Genomic DNA, 17074 nt, shown 5'->3' on the forward strand with positions numbered 1-17074 from the left:
AATGCTTGTTAGTCAATTTATTAGACTCCTAATATACTAATGCACTCATTTGGCAGGCATCTCAGCAAACGAGGCTCACAGTGCAGTGTACTCACTCAAAGTCACGGTAACTCGCAGGTTGCTGATTTCTCATCAGCACTCAGAAGATAATTTGCAAATGTGCCATTTATCATTATGTGCTTTGTAGAAGCAGATCTCATGAATGGGATAAACAGATAAGAGAGTTTAATAATGAACATTTCCTTCCCAAACAGCACTGCCAGCTTCTAGAGTATTATGTTTTATATACCTTGCAGATGCTGCATCTCTGTGTGCACTGGAGTTTGCCTGTGCTAGTGAAAGAGCTGGCACACGTTTTTTTAAGGATGGCTGCTAATGCTCTTCTCCATCTCTGCTCAAGGAACACAGAGTTGAACCAGGTTAGACATTGTCTTCTGGAAGACATAATATTTCTATTTGTTGCAGTTTAAAAGCAATGGGCATGTGTGGACTTCACCATGAAAAGCCACCACTTACCTTCCAAGTTTCCTTTTCTCACTGGAAACATGAGCATCTGTGAAAAGCCACTGTTAAAGCCAGCAAAAGGATTATTCAGAGGCAGGATGGTGAGGATTACATGGCAGAGGTTGCTGAAGGAGCACTTTTTTCCACACCAAAGACAGCAGTCTTTATGGATGCTCTGACCTGCACTGCTGTTCACCACTGTGTTTGAGTCTGCACCGTCGGCTGCTTTTTATTTGCTTGTTCACTTTTTACTGGGAAGAAGTCAAAAGTAACAGAAGCCCAGTGATCGGTCTGCAAATGTGATTCCCATCTCCCTTTGTGGCATTCAGGGTGGAAGCCCTGCATATAAATCATTACTACTTATTTTTGCTTCTGCAGATGTGATTTTATTAAATGAAAGGTGTAACAAGAAGCCCAGCATAGGCAGGAGCCCTTTTGCCAAATGGCTCTGCGTGTTTAGCTCTGTGACTGCTCTCCAGCAGAGCTGGGAAGCCATGCAAAGATATTGATAATTGATTCAGTTTTATATAAGTTAAAAACTAGCTTTTCCCTCCTAGTGTGAAGGTAATGGGTTTTGTCTGTAGAAAGATAATAATTCTATGAACCATTTCTACGCCCTCTACTAAAGAATAGTGCAGCTTGCACTTGAACGTAATGCCCGTGTCAGCTCAGCTTTTTAAACATTCTTTTTAAAAGAGTCTTCAAGGACTGGAAAGAGATCTTCCCCAGACGCCAAGCTAAAGTTTGAGGAACTTAAAAAGTCATGAGGATCCTGTCAATTAATGTGTTTATTCTCATATGCCTACTCTGGAAAAAAACATCTTCAGACATGAAAGCTGTTTTCTTTCAATTAAAAAGTTGTCATTGCATTTAGTTTTCATAGATAATGGAGAGGGTTTTTTTTTTTTTCTTCCCTCTACTGTACTGGGGGATAAATGCATCTTTTTTTTACTTCCTACCTTTTTCCTGAGAGTAATCTTCATTTGCTGTATGAACAAAAAAAAAAAAAAAAAAAAGAAGGAAGAAGAGAGCTAAATTGAAACCTTGTCTCCAAATCTGTATGCAGGAGGTGACTTGATTTAGAAGCTTTAGGTAATTTCTTTTTCGTTCACACTCCTTCAGTTGAAAGGCTTCCACAAACAGTGTTACAGCACGGAAGGGAGGAGATGGAGAAATTTATCAAGCTATTTATCAAATTATTTTCACAGTCTGTCAAAGTCATAAGCATGCTGGAAAAGAAACATAAAGAGTGTGTTGAAACAGAGGAGCACGTCTGAGTGAGCAGCAGGACTGCAGCACAGCCAGACACGGGGACTGCCCTCAAAACCAGCCCCGGAACCTGTGGTATTAAATCCAGGCTTGACAGATTATGGACTGAGAAAATGGAATAGAAAACATCAAAACTGGCCCAGTGGAACATGTCCCTGCCCATGGCTGGAACTAGGGGATCTTTAAGGTCCCCCAAAACAAGCTGTTCTACGGTTCTGTGACTCTGTGATCATTAAGCAGAGGGAGAGGTCAGAGAGAAGGGCATGGACATCCCCTCTCTGAGGCTCTGCTGAGATTTACAGCTGGGGGTGGTGTTGAAACTGAAAGGTGCCTATCCTGGGGTGGGGAGTGAATCAAATCCTGAGATGGGACCCCACGCTTTGGAGACAACAGCCTTGGAATGTGCATCCTTGGTGGCGGGTCTTGGGAGACAGCGCTGGCAAAGCAGAGGGAGAAATAAACAAAAAAACAACTGAGAGTGAAGGAACCAGTCTAGTAAGAAATCTTTAATTTCTAATGAGCTTTAAAGGATTTGAGAGAGTTGATTGTTTTGTTCTTTTTTTTAACAAACCAGTTCAAGTACATGCCTTCAGATTATAAAAGTACCTGAAATTGCCTAGAATATCAGCATGCATAGCTTGTTAATATTTACATATATTTACATGGGAAAACAAGAGAAAGATCTACAGTTATTTACAGTCTACATAGGAGAAGAGAAAGGCAGCATAATTGTATTTACTAAAATACAGTAGTTGAATAGTCAGCACATGCATATTAAGATATATTTGCATGATAGAACGCAAATGTTTTAAGACATACCTTTTAAACTCCCTATGCTAAGGTATAGCATAATAAAGGTAATTTTTTTGTGTTTTGTTTCTAGTCTATTTGCATCAAGTGCTTTAAAATGTTCACTAACACAGCGGCGGCATTATTTACCCTGGCAATTAAAGCAACAGTACACACAATAATTTCCTACTAACTAGCAACAAGCTGCTGGTGAATGAAATATCTATTGTTTCTCATTATCCATCGACCAACATACAGGGATCTCTCCTTGTAAAGGCAGTGCCTAAGCTATCACCATTAATTATAGAAGTAATATAAATGAGACTCTACAGTATGTACTAAATGAAATATTAACAAGACCAGTGTCTTTGAGCCTGAAAGATGCACTAACAGGGCACATTTTACAGCAGCCTATCTATGAAAATCACACATACATAATACAGGAGTGCCTGGCTTACAGCTCTAAGCCTAGACTTTAGAGGCCTGTTTGCTAGATCTGTATTATTGCAAAATACATTCCTTTAATTAGTTTCTGGAAGACAGAGTTGGTAGTTACTTTCTTACCATGATACTTCCCCATCATAACACCCTGTGGTTTTTCAATGCATTGTCTTATTGAACTGTGTGTATGTGCATAAGTGTGTGTGTGTATCAACAGATGAAAAGCAGTCTTTATCTTTAAAACCCAAACAAACAGCTCATTAAATATCTGTCCCAAAAGGTCACTTCCTTAAAAAGCAGTGTGTTGTGTGGCTTTTTTTTCCCCACTCGTGTCTGAAATAAAATTCAGTCTAGAAAATTATCTGTGCAATGAAGGAAGAAGACAGATGTCAGCATTGTGATGATATTCTTTGCAATAATGCATATGAAAAAGTCTAAATTTGGACTAGTAATAGTATTAAAAAGCTATATAAATATATACAGCATATACAGTCCTGTATGTATACATAAATTTATATAAAGTATATATATATAATTAAAGTACAGCAAAACCATGAAACATTTCAGTTAAGTTAATAACAGAAGTGATTTCAATGAACTCTCATCTGTGTTTGCACCAGCCAGACCAGTTCTGATGATTTAGTTGCAGCAGTGTATCTAATCTCTTTTTTGGCAGGATATGTTCAGTGTCAACAACCTGTTTGCTCAATTCTTTAAATTGCCCATGCCCAAAAGAATCTACCTTTTGCTGGCAAATCGTGTCTCAGGAGGATTTCCAGTCCTCCACAGGATTTCCAGTTTGACTGTGGCCAGCAAGCTGTGGTAGTATTTGTATTTGTGGTTGTGTTTGGATAGATGTGCATCACAGGAGGTGAGCAGGATGCTCAGGTGTGAGCAGCCCCCAGCAGCGCTGAGGTGCCCAGGGACTGCCCAAGCTCTTTGCTGCTCACTGCACTGGCCAGTGCTGCCACACAGGGCAAGCAATGGACTGCAGCATCATTTCTTCAACCTGATCTCACCCTTACCCTGTTCCTCTCTGAAATGAAAATCCATCGTTTTCCTCTTTGGGAAAAATCCCTGAGGATTTTTCCCAAATCTAGAAATGAGCAGAAGAATTCTGCATTGCTCCAGTGCTCCATACCAGCCTGTAAGAAAAGACTGTAGACATTTGCATGCAGTGTTCAAAACTGCCATTTCAGTGGAGCAATGATGTCTTAAAAGTGTAAATCAGGTGTGAACTGGGGTTCAGTGAGCAGGAGAAGGAATTGCAGCACTGATGTGCCTGGAAATGTGGTGTTGATAAAGAGGCCTGTGAGGAGTGCTGCTGCTCCTGCCCTGAAATGCTGGTGGAGCAAGGTAAAGCCATGGGCTTCATTAGCGTTTTTAGAGCTTAAGGTAGCTCTCTGTCAGCCTTGAAACATTTTTCAGAAGCTGATTATGGACTTTAATAAGATTCTGGAAAAGAAAGAAACATGGTGCTGCCTGTGGGAACCAGCTCCCTTCCAGGTGCTGTGGCAAAAGCATTTAAGTTGCACAGTCTGGTGTTGTCTTAACCATTGTGTGGTTTTAGCTGAGATATCCGTGAGGGGCTGGCAGATACAATACCAGACCTATGGGAAATATGTGCCCTTCTGAAAGACAGCTGTGGAGCACGTGGGATATCTTGAGGCAGCTCAGATGTCTCAAGATCCATGTTAGGCAACTGAATCCCACCCCTGGTATGCCATGGTGGCTCTGCCTAGCATATGCCAAGGGTGGGAGAGATGAATGCATGGGTCATCCTTTCAGGGGCTGTTTCCCTCTAAAGCATCCAATTTATTAATTGAGTGAGTTTTTTAATAACTCACTATTGTTTTGGCTAGTAAGTGTTTTACCAAGTTCTCTGTGAGCTGGGCAAAAAAAACTGGATGAGAGAGGGAAGACACTGGAACGGGACCCGGAGTAGCAGACAGCTTCACAGGTTAAAGAATTCAGTTTATACAATAGAGACAAAAATAAGCATGATTTTAAAAGATAATTACATTTCTGTCAGCTATTTTGCCAACCTTGTTCTACATCTTCTACACATTTTAATAATGGTTTATAATATAACACTTTATACTTACACAGTGCTTTTCCAAAGTAAGTGTGAAAGCACTCCATAAATCTGAATGACTCCTCACAACACCCCTGTGAGGTGGGTAAATAAAAGTACTCTCCCCATTTTATACCTGGGAAAACTGAGGTACATGGAGCTGAAGTGACTTATCCAGGCTCACTAGGGAAGGAAAAGTCAAAAAGAGGAAAACAACTCAGTTCTCCTGATTTGATGTTCTGTATTGTATTTTTTTTTTTTTTCCTCCTGTGGAATGCTTGCAGAAAATCTGTTTGATACCGGATGTTGGAGGTTGGAAATTTTCAAGTGCTATCATTGCTGTAATTGAGAACATACGGGGGGTTGCATAACACAAACAACATGGTGCATTATCAAAATACATTTATTACAATGGACACGATTTCTTTTGCAAAGTTAAAAACCCAGAATGTAAGTTAAATATAGCTGCATATACTGAATAGTTGAAATAATCACTAGGTCTTAATGCCTCAGCAGTTGAAAACAAATCCTCTTTCATGAGCTACTGCAGTTTCCTTACTCAAAGAACATAGCACACTTATCTCCTATAATGTATGTAAAGAATACTGTAAATGTGTAAGGGTCTTAATGACACTAAGAAAAGTTACAGCTTGAAACCAACTATGCTTTGCAAGTAGAGAAGCTGATGGAGTTTTGAGTCTTTGTAGTTGGGAATTAGTTGAAAAAGGAATACATCAGAGGGAAAAAAGCAGACCTTATAGATTTTGGTTTATCCGTTGTATTATCTTCTAAGAGATGCTTTGCTGGTTTAATTGTGGTGATGGGGGAAGGGGAGGTGGTTGAGAACCTCTGGTTTAGATGTGGCTCGATGAGAGCTTTGAAAAGACTGTAAATACAGTGTCAGTTCAGGTCACGTTCTCCTGCTGGCACTTGGGTGGAAATAGGACCTGAAGTCAACTGAGCCCAGTTTGGAGTTTAGATCATATTTGGCAGCTCCAAAGTTTGACTTTTTTAGCTGCAGATATGATTTCAGTTTCACGCTCTCCCAAAATAGCAAAGGCAGGTCTCAATTTCATATTTCCTTGCTGAAAAAGCAATCAAGGAATCCTGTTTTCTTACAGGACATTAATATCTACATATTCTGAGTGTTATTCATAAGATAACTGTGCATCTGGGATTCTCTGAGTAAGAGGACTGCAGCAGGAACTGAACAGTTCTCCTGCCATCTCACAGGCGAGACTAAAACTTGTTCACTACGATGTTGGAAAATCAACTATTCCCCAAAGCTCTGAGCTCTCCCGGTAGGAAAAGAAGCAGAGTAACACTTGTCATTGAGATGTGGCTCCCTCAGCTACAACTGGCCTCAGCCATGGGTGATATCACCAAACAGCTCTTAAGATTGCTCCTAAAAACACTTCAGACACTGAGGAATCCTGGGGATTGAATGAGGGTGTGAGGATTTTAGATGTGCTGGTGTTTTTCAGAAGTCATTGTGCTCCTCATTGTTCACAAGGACTTGGGCTTGATAAGAATAAGGAATAAGTGTAGTTTGAGAAAGCTCTGCACCACAGTCCCAGCTGGGAGGGTGTAGCAATATCAGAAAGAGACAAATAAATTCTTAGGGCAGTTTTCTTCCAGCTGCCCCCAGGCAACACAAACCCCACTGTGCCCATCCCGAGCATCAGCATCAGGGTCACAACAAGCAATGGAGCAGATCCTCAGCCACTGCTCCAATTTGTGGAGCCCCTGAGAAGGCAGCAAACCTGTTCTAATTCCCACCAGGTGGAGGTGAGGCTAGAGGAATGTAAAACTGCAGCTGCCACTTCAGGGTTTGGTTCGGATAATATGGAACAGATCATTGTGGAAACAGATTCTGTATCTTTTTCTTTGTTATTCCAAGGAGATTTTATATTTTACATCAAATCAGGAAGATGGCCACTGCTGAAGCCAGCTGGTGAGAGTTTTTCCCTCTAACAGAATGAACTCTTCAGGGTGCTTATCAGAGGCACAGATCAAGTATGGGACACCCCATCGGTTTCGTATCTGGAATATGTTCATACTGCCTTGGTTGTTAGGTTAGGTCAGTGGTTGGACTCAGTGATCTTCCCCAACCTTAATGACTTTGTGATTCTACCTGACAATGCTGTGTAATGAGTTTTGTGGCTGTAAATGGTATGCTCACAGTGCCTTTGTGTGGGTCTGCCTGATATTTTGGGTATTTTACTCTTAGGGATGTGTTGGCTTTGTCTAACAGTCCTGATACGAATAACAGGAACAGCCTGAAGAGTTTTAAGGACTTGCCTTTTAATTCACTTGAGCTGCTTGCTGTGAATCTGGCCCTTGTCACAAAGACTCTCCTCTCATGTCATTCTGAATTCACCTCTTTCCACTGGCCATCTTTTACAATGCTCTGTGCTGAACTTAACCTCAGGCTACCAAGATAACTGGCCTTTATCCTTAATTTTTCATAAGAAAATAAGCTGATCCCATCTCCCTGGCAGACAATGTTGAGTTCTTGTGCTCTTAACAGAGTTTAGAGTGGATCCTATTCATTCATAGTTGATAAATATACAGATAAGTTATGGCTTTGTTTCTATTATTTATATGCTTGGAATGTAAACTTACTTCAGAACAAAAGTCTAATTTTAGAAAATAAACATGCATTTGAAAGTAGACAAATCTAAAAACTAAACATTAACTGTGTAATGTGTGTTCTTATCAGGAACATAAATGGTATCTCAGAATACTAACAGATGCATTATATATATTAATGAGGGTTTTACCATGTACTGTAGCTCAAGAACCCCTTTTATTTTACTGTTAAGATATTCAATATTAATTTGCATTCAGTGCCATCAGTTACAAATTGACTGCTAGCAGTTACAAAATAAATGCCTATGAACTAGTAGCTACTTAGTATTTTCAACTCAACAAAGGATTTTAGAAGGATGGATAATATAGATCTTTGAGCCTCAACTATAAATAAACAGCAACTGCTGTATAAATCCCACCCTGCTGCAGAGGAAGATTGTATTACAAAACTGACAAATGATTTGCGGAAGAGAATGATGAACCCTTATTACTAAGACACTCTTCAACTTAATCCAAAACAAGATTCCCGGGTAATTTTACGTGCACTGGAAAGATTGATAGCGTGGTGCTTGCCCAGCAGCTTTCAAATGTTTGACTGGATCGGAAATGGCATTGAGGCATGATTAAAGATTCAGTTGGGCTTCTCACAAATTCTTTATCCTGTGTATTCATGATTGCAAGCCGCTGCCTTTGTTGCAGGTTAAAGAAGGCTGACCCCAGCTCTGGTGATTAGCACCCTGTACAACTGATGGACCTATGGAAAAAAATGTTTAGGTTGCCTGATGCTTTTAGCATTGTTTATCAGCTGAAATTGCTGGGGGGGGGAGGCTTAATCACAATGGATCAGGGAGAGTCTGTGACAACTGACAAGCTCATTGTTTAAGACATTTTTTAACGAAGTTGTTAACATTAATTCTTTTATATAGTACTCTAATCTTCTTCAAATTATGTTCTGACATGGCACAAACCGCTTGGCATTGAAAGTCATTCAACAGTGATTAAAGTGCTCTTTTTATTGGTTTAAGAATGTTTCATCTTGTATCAGCAGTATGGAATTGTTTACTAATTAGATTCCCTAACATCCTCTGCTGTTGTATGCTGATGATATGTGAACAGGAAAGCTGATGAGCAAAAAATTAAAACTTGTTACTGAACTGTCATAAGGCCCAGCATATAAAGATGTCATTCAAAGGACTGTGTTCATAAGGGATAAACAATATTTGCTGAGAAACAGAGCAGTTTCTGGCTAGAAGTGCAGGCAGTTTGCACTTATCTGCCGCTCTGGCTCTTCACAGAGGTTTGTGGGATCGTAGATGCAAAGGAAGGATTTATGCCTTGGGGACCTTGCAATTATTGCGGCATGTATGAGGCTTCTAGGCATCCCACTTTGGGCAGGAGGTTAGGCTGGAGACCTCTTGATGCCCCTCCCAACCCAAAATGGGATTTGATTCCTGTGACTCTGATGCTCACTCCTGTCTGTCCTCCGACAAGTCACTTAGGCAGATCCTCAGGTGTCTGAATGCAACCAGCTTACAAAGAAAATTAGGTTCTTAAATGGCTCTGAGAATCTGGGATTTGCTTTCTGTTACCTAGTTTTGCTGTCTGAAGCATTCTCCTAGGCTTGATGAGTTCATGTTTTCCATGATTGTGAGATAATAAAGCTTTACCCTCTGTCAACGAAGGGATACATACGACTGCATTTCTCTTAAGTAATAAGAAAGGTACTTTTCTTTCAATGATAGAACCATTGAATTTTCTTCTTCCAAAACAGCCAACATGATTGAAACATTTAGAAAGAAGTAAGGATACACACAGCCAAAAAGCAAATGGCACGTTGCTTACATCCAGTTCTCAGCAAAACACTGGAGGCATCGCAAGATAAAGTGCTTTGGGCTTCCAGCCACATAATCTTTTATCACTTAAAGTAAATATCCTATGCTCACACAGGGAAAACTATTCTCTTCTTCTGGAGTCTAGCTTGTGTCAATGCTCAAGGAATAAAGCACTGCTGTTGTGCTCTGGGACGTTTTTCTGCCTGCTGAGAATTTTGTTTAAACATCGTCAAATTTAACTCATTTGAAAAGATAAATTATTGTTTGGGTTGGATTTTAAACTGGCTCTGATAAACTTCCATTTTATGAATTAGCTGAATTCTGTTAGAGATAGCCTGAGTTTAGCTTGGCTGGACAGCGGGTGCTTTTCAGCAATAGCTTGAGGGCTTTTGCTCTGCATTGAGCAATTCAGTTTAATTTTACCTTTCTAATGAAAGTCCAGTTGAATTGCTTGCAAAAAACCAGTAATATTCTTTAGGGGCTTTGAGACATTTTAAAGAGCTGAATACAGTGATCATACCTGTACCGTGGAGCTTCATAGGATAGTTGAAATGAGCATAGAAATTTTATTGTTCTCTATTAATATTATTTTTAGTAGAACTCTCTTCCATTTCTGCTACCACCTTTAAGATACTTTCTCTTTTTTTAAAAAAGATACTGGTTTAATAAGAGGATTACTATGTATTACACTAACTTTAAAAATATTTTGGTCTGTTGTTAAATATATGCCTTTCAAAATACTTAATACAGACAGTTTTGGTTTACCTTGTGATGGGACATCCTTTCTAAGCTGTGGAGTCATCATTATCAGTCTAATCCCATCTGCTGAGGAAAATGCATGTCTTGCAAACAAATATGCACTTCTTTGCTGCTACAAAGTTGAGGTGCCTCAAATAAGGAGAACTGGGGCTTTTTAAACTGCTTCATGTCCTTGAAGGATGAGAATGCAAAGTAGAAGTCTTCTGCAGGTTGACCCCCCCAAGCAGCACCCTGAGTTTCCTTGGTTGTGACAATGAAAAGCCAAAAAAAAAAGGAGTGGAGGAAAATCACAAGAGATTGAAGCCTATTCTCTTTTCCCATTAAATTATCTTAATGCGACAACAACTAATTTCTCTTCATTTACTTTTTCAATTGCACTTGGCAGCCTCTTTATTCTGATTCCTATCAGCTCGTAATTAGTTACCACAGAAAGGACTAAGATGTACATAAATAATCATAAGATGCCAGATAAACTCTATCGGTTTTAAATTAGTGTTGTGTTTTGCTAATGCGCTCTCACCTATTATTTTTAATTATAGTTTACAAAGCAAAATAGCTTCTTGCCCTCTCCCCAGCTGTTCTGGCACTGTGCTTTTATTTATTTATATGCCAGGGAATAGCCCATTGCCCATGCCAGAGTTCTTTCTTGCCCCAGCCCTGTGGCCTCCACTTGCAGGTTTCTGTTGGGACGATTCAGAGAAACCCATTTTTCCTGTTTGAACATAAGTTCACTTGGTACTTAAATTTACCAAAAAGAAAAAAAAAAAAAAAAGGAGGGTAGAAAAGGGAAAGGGAAATGAAAAAGGGAAAGCAAGAAAAATTAAAAGATCGCTTCTGATCCACAAAAACCTCTGATCTATCCAGTCCATTTCTGAAAGCATTATAAGACATGAGAAATGGATGTTACAGAACAAAACTCCTCTGGAAAGCCTCGTGTCTCTGCAGAGGCAGCCCTGTCTGCCTGCAGCAGTGACGACTGCCATGGCCAGGCTGTTGATCCAAGATCCATGGGCAGCTTTGGCACCAATCCCGACTGCACTTTACATGATAGGTCTCAATTGGAGTGCCCAGGTTAATTTTGCACAAGAGGTTTAAAAAACCCAAACAAACCAAATCCATCTATCAGGCTGTGTTGTGGGTCAGGGTGCCTGGGCATATGGTCAATGATTTCTGTGATGCAAAGGGAAGTTTTGAGGGGCTGCTTTTAAACCTGTCTCAGCTGTTCTGGTGTCAAGCAGCGCCTGGCCAGCTTCTGCCACCAACCCAGGTGTTCACTGAAAAGGGGTAAAACACCTGAGGATCAGGATTCTTTTTTCATTTTCTTTTGCTCTTAGAGGGAAGGAAAATAAAAAAGTCCTCATTTAAGTGGTTTGTAAATAAATGTCCAAGAGGCAGTGCCTTCAGCAGGGCTGCAGCCTTGTCACCAGGCAGGTTACCCTGCCAGCCACGCTGCTGCCAGCAGTGCTTGCACGAGACACAGCTTCAAAGGGCTGGGGCTGAAAAACTATAATAATAAACGACAAAATATCTCTCTATGCATTTATATAGCTTTGCTTATTTTCTCTCTCTTAATTTTCTTTTTTTTTTTAATTTTTTTTTTTTTTAATTGCAGCAACAAGGAGCTGCCACCACCGTGTACTGCGCCACGGCGCTGGAGCTGGAGGGCCTGGGCGGGATGTACTTCAACAACTGCTGCCGCTGCCTGCCCTCGCAGCAAGCACAGGGAGATGCCACAGCCACTGCCCTCTGGGAGCTGAGCGAGAGGCTGATCCAAGAACGAGTTGGCAGCCAGGCCAAATAGCAGGGAGCTCCTGGAAGGATCAAAACACACGAGTGTGTGCACGCTCGGAAACTGCCAACGCTGGAACCTGTCCAATCTTATCATCTAGAGGGTTTCCATGTACCTCAGATACAGATTAACCAGTGTTAAATGAAATAATAGCAGTCACAACATAGTGAAAAATGTTAAGTACTAATGGGAGGTGGGGAATACTGCGGGTTAAAGGGACAATGCGGCTTCCTGGGGCTTAGTTAGTCTCGGTTCTCTTTCTTTTGATTATAGCCTGTTCAAAGTGTAACCCAAGGAGGCATCTTTTTATTTTAGAAAAGCAATTCTGCAGATAATTTCTGTTGTCTTGATTAATGGGTAGGAACGTAGCCCAATATGGGATTTCCTCCTTATTTTGATAATTACTGTCTGTTAGGCTTTAGGTATTGATTGGGAGATGGAAGTTGTGTTGATTCTTTTTCCCTACAAGGATTTTATTGGGTGTGGCAAATCAAAATATTATTGAGGAAAGAAATCTTTTCTGCCCTTGACTGTTGGCTGCAAATAGATCTGCACTGTCTAGAAAAAGAAGGTGCAGGAAGACATCTGAACAGTAATGGTAAAGTCACAGCTAATTAAATATTTCTGTTGTTTTTTGTTTTTCTTACAAGTTTGCAATAAAATATATGTTGTAAACCATTCCCTAAGTACTGTTGATTTAGCAAAGATGATGATGTCTCCTTAAGAACACACAGAGTGTAATCAGGGGTTTAAATGGTATTTCCATCCATTTTTCGGTTCACAGTTTTAAGGAGTTTTTTTTCCTTGAAAGTTCACAGTTTCTCAGTTTCTCCTGTTACTGTATCCCATTCCAAATCTGTCTTTTCTTTCCATTTAAATTCAATAAAACAACATGCTTGCTTGAATATTGTCACCTGAAGAGAAAGTTTGTCTCATTTCTTCAAATGTCTTAGTTCCATTTTTTTTTTAGAAAAAAAAACTTGAGGAAAAATAAAGAGCTTCTTGTTGATGCCAAGAAAACGCTGTTTTTTTCTTGTTTCTTTCTGAGTTCATTTTTTGTATTTTGTGCTTTGTAGCTGTCTTCATGCCAGAAGGTTGTTCTAAGCCATCCTCAGTCCAGCATCACATTTTCTGTAGACAGAATATAAACAAATAAATAGAAGGACACATTGTTAATAGAAGTTTATTTCAACCCCTTATTATTTAACAGTTATTGTTAACAGTCTGCCTTCCATGATTTTTCTTGTCTGCAATCGTACTACATTGGATTAGTTGTTGAACAGGAGTTAAAGTCAAGGCTTCTACCCAAGTGCAGCCTCAGCTGCTCCTTCCTTGTCTGCTTCCTTACCTGATGCCACGGTGTTCCCTAAAGCAGCAATAAAGAATACATGGCCTTTTTTTACCACTGCTGTGCCACCTCTGTAGCAGCAGCTTCAGGAGACAACAAATCCTGCCCACTCATCTTCCTCAACTCTGCACCCCGTCCCCAAGGGCAGCACATCCTGCATTGAAACGTGGTGGAATACAGAAATAAGAGGCACAAAATAACAACACCTCTTTTCAGCCTTTTGCAGAGTCAAAAAAGAAAGGTCTTCCTTGTCTCCCAGAACTTTTCTCCAGTCTGTGTTACACAGACCAGGTGCTGGTGTTGTGCATTGTCTGAAAATTCATGGCCTGGGTTGAAGGCTTTGCAAGTTGAGGCGATGGTTACAGCCAAATTCCTTGTATTGTCTGGAGTTTAACTGGGGAGGAATTAATTCCTGTCACCTGTACAACAGCCTTCACACATGCATTATTTTTCCCTTTCTCAGCCAGACACAGTTGCTCTGGTCTGACACGGGCAGTGTACGACGCAGAGCTCTGCGCTGGAGCCTGGCATTGCTGGGTTCAGAAGAGGCACTAATTAAGTGATGCTGGGAGCTCTGCACTCCCCTGAAGGCCTGGGCCTTCTGCTCCATTTAGGCAAACATTAATAACCTATAATGAACCCCCTGTCATTCCTTATTGCTGAAATATTGTTTGCTTCTCTGAGAATTCAGTACTTAGGGATATTGCCTGCCTTCCTTCAAAGAATATCTGTGTGTTTTTCTCCAGTACCCCGCTCTCTATTTCAGTGGTACAAGGTAACAGCACTTTTAATGTTAGCATGGTTTTGGTTCTGCACAAGTATGAGGTAAGCCAATCCCTAACTTTGCTGAGGGTTGTTTGGGTTCCTTTGGTTCTCATTTCTGGTTATTATTTATTGACACCAGTGTACTGCCCTGTCTAGAATTCCACTGTCATAATTTTCTCCATTGCAGAAAAAATTACTTGCTCCCTGTTTCCTTCTTTCTTACTTTTTATTTCACTCAGTCATTCTCCATTTCTCTTTTTTCCTCTCCTTCAGTTTTTTCTCTCTCCATTTTCCTTCTTCCACCCCCTGTTCTCCTCTTTGTCTCTCACTCTCCTGTGTTGAGATAGCCAGTATTAAAAAAAAAAAAGCTTTTTTTCAAATGAAAAAACAAGAGATCAAGCTGTAGAGCCCTCACTTCTATTAGAAACACTTGTGAAAATAATTTTTCTTGCAATCTCAGTTTGGTTTCATCAGAGGAGGGATGTGCAGGGGGCATTAAAAAAGGAAAAGCAATTGAAAAGAAACAGACTTCAACCCCTCCATTTTAATATCCTAGATGTGCCTAAGTCATTGGCTTTCAAATATATTTTGGTGTAAAATTTGGCACATTTACAGCCAGTCAGATTTATTTATTTGACTGGCTTACATTTTTCCAGTTGATTTACCTGAGGCAATGTCTGTGTGAATTACTCCACAATGCATTGACTCCAGTGTTCATTAAAGGTAGTTAAGTGATCCTGTGTCTAATATTAAAGCAAACCCCATTAACCTTAACTAGTATCATATCAGCAAAACAAAAAGAACTGAATAAAGCAAAATAGATCGGGTATTTATAGTTCTTGGAAAAGATCCAGCAAATTCACATCAAGCTCCTAATAGTCCTAATAAGCACTTGCTAGTTATGGAGAAGGAGGAGGCTGGGTTAGGGCTGTGTGTGATGCAGGGCTCAGGCCCCACAGGGCTTTGGGGAGGTGCTGGCAGCAGAGCATTTCCCACCCACACACTGCAAGGGCGTTGTCTGACCCTTTCCTCCCTGCCTTCCTTCCAGAGTCAACATTTCCCATTTGAATGGTGATTTTTTGACCCTCTATTGGTGCCCTGTATCTTCAGGTGCGTGTAGGTGAGAGAGCAAACTCCCTTGCTGGGATTGAGGGGCAAGAAGCTTTTAGGGGAATGGAGGTGCCCTTTCAATCAGTGTCACTTCCACTGCTGTCCCTTGTTCTGCCCAGACAGTCACCGACTGCTGGGACCTCTTCTTGCTAAATCACGTACAGGTGAACCAGCAGAAACCCATGCCAGATCTTGACTTCTTTTATTTTTCCTTCCTGCCTTTTCTTTTGGCATCTGGGAGACAAATCCCAGATATTCTCAGACCAGGTAGGCCTTTTCATTAGAGAAGTCTTTCCAGCAACACTGCAATAATTTGACTTATATCAAGGTTGAATAACTCCTTGTCAGGTGTTAAGCTCGTGACCTTTCAAGCCAAACACACTTATACTAACCAGTTTACCATTGGAATGATCAATATCTTGTAAGTGAGAAAGTCTAGACAGATCTTATTTTGTCCTTTGGTATCACTTGTGGCTTTGGAATTGATCATTATATGTGGCTGGGGAAAAATTGCCTATACATTTCATGCTCTGTATTTATCTTGACAAGGTTCTCTAGGATTATATTTTCATAATCTGAATGGCAGTGGAACAGCTGCTCAGACTGTGCAAGCCCTTCTTATCGGGCTGGATTTAAGCTACGGTAATTACTCTTTCTCCTTATGTATTTCTTTTTTAAACAAGCGTGTACTATACATTAAAATGTATGGTTGGGGCGGCAGGGGGCATGCTGAGAAGCTTGGAAAATGCTGCTAAAGTGTATTTTCTTCCTCAGAGTGGCTGATGCGGGTTTGTATTTTATTCTAAATATAAGCCCATGTCTTAAGTGAGTGGGCTCTGAAGCAGGGTCCCAGCCTACAGAGGGAAAATGTTGTTTTATTAACGAATCTTTGATTCCCTGAGACTGGAGGCAGTTTAGGAAAGCTAGAATATCCAATGGTAATACCCAGTAGGAAAAGCAGGACTGACTGAAGCCTTCAAGTGGTCCCTTTACAAAGAGAGTCCTTGGTGGAAAGCAAGGCCAGGGCAGCAGCTGAGCCATCGCACAGGGACCTGCACAGGTGATGCCAGGCTTGGGAGGTGCCTGAGGGACACGGTGATGGAAGCACTGAAATGCAGCAGACACATGGCTGGCTATTTGCTGGTGCCCTGTACTGTGGGATGGAGGAAATGGGAAAATAGGTATCTTGGAGAGAAAGAATGTGCTGCTTTTCTCTTGAGTTTGTTTTTTTGTTTTTTTGGTTTTTTTCCCCTACACTACTAACGGTGTTATTTACTAGATGCCTTTTCTGGGCTGTGCTTTTTCTTCTCTCCCCCACCCCTGTTGTGTTTGCAGAGTACTTTCCAAGGGGTGTTTTGTGAATTAGCTTCATGCTTTAAAAGAGAAGATTGCTCTGGCAGAGAACAGCATAGTTGTAAAAGTGTCAAGGTGTTATGAATGTCCGGATGATAGAGCCCAGTTGTTATCTGCTGGGTAGTGAGGGAGGATAGCTAATGATGTGCAGCATGTAAACCGTTTGTTGCTCTAATCCATCTGTGTGGAGAGGAGTGAAAAAGAGGGGCGAAATCCTGGGAAAATTACTTGGACAGCTGGAGATAAAGTGTGTACTGATGGAGTCATCCAGAGGTAGCTGTCAACATGAGCTGTGTTTGCATATAATCCAAGCGATGCACAATGATTCCTTTTGGTACCGTTTTTTTTATGGGGGTTCATGTGTCTGTGCACAGACCTTAATTACTATCCAGTATCTCTTACCAACTGGGCTCCAGTTTTAAGTGAGGAATGTGATTTTAATCAATTCA

General features: G+C 40.7%; 2 protein-coding genes across 2 annotated transcripts in view; one reads left to right on the forward strand and one right to left on the reverse strand.

Annotated features, from left to right (window-relative positions):
• Positions 1-13069, forward strand: part of WWOX (WW domain containing oxidoreductase) — a 474933-nt gene extending 461864 nt beyond the window's left edge. Inside the window, exon 9 of the mRNA XM_023934551.2 lies at positions 11873-13069. Coding sequence (XP_023790319.2) covers positions 11873-12061 — 189 coding nt within the window. The 3' untranslated portion in view covers positions 12062-13069. The remainder of the gene's footprint in view (positions 1-11872) is intronic.
• A 29-nt stretch (positions 13070-13098) lies between these two features.
• The window catches only part of MAF (MAF bZIP transcription factor), a 185317-nt gene continuing 181341 nt past the window's right edge, over positions 13099-17074 (reverse strand). The window contains exon 3 of the mRNA XM_086848252.1: positions 13099-13180. The gene's annotated coding sequence lies outside the window, so the exon portion shown is untranslated. The remainder of the gene's footprint in view (positions 13181-17074) is intronic.

This window comes from Cyanistes caeruleus, chromosome 12, assembly GCF_971803275.1.
Source record: "Cyanistes caeruleus chromosome 12, bCyaCae1.hap1.1, whole genome shotgun sequence".
NCBI classification, from domain to species: Eukaryota; Metazoa; Chordata; class Aves; order Passeriformes; family Paridae; genus Cyanistes; species Cyanistes caeruleus.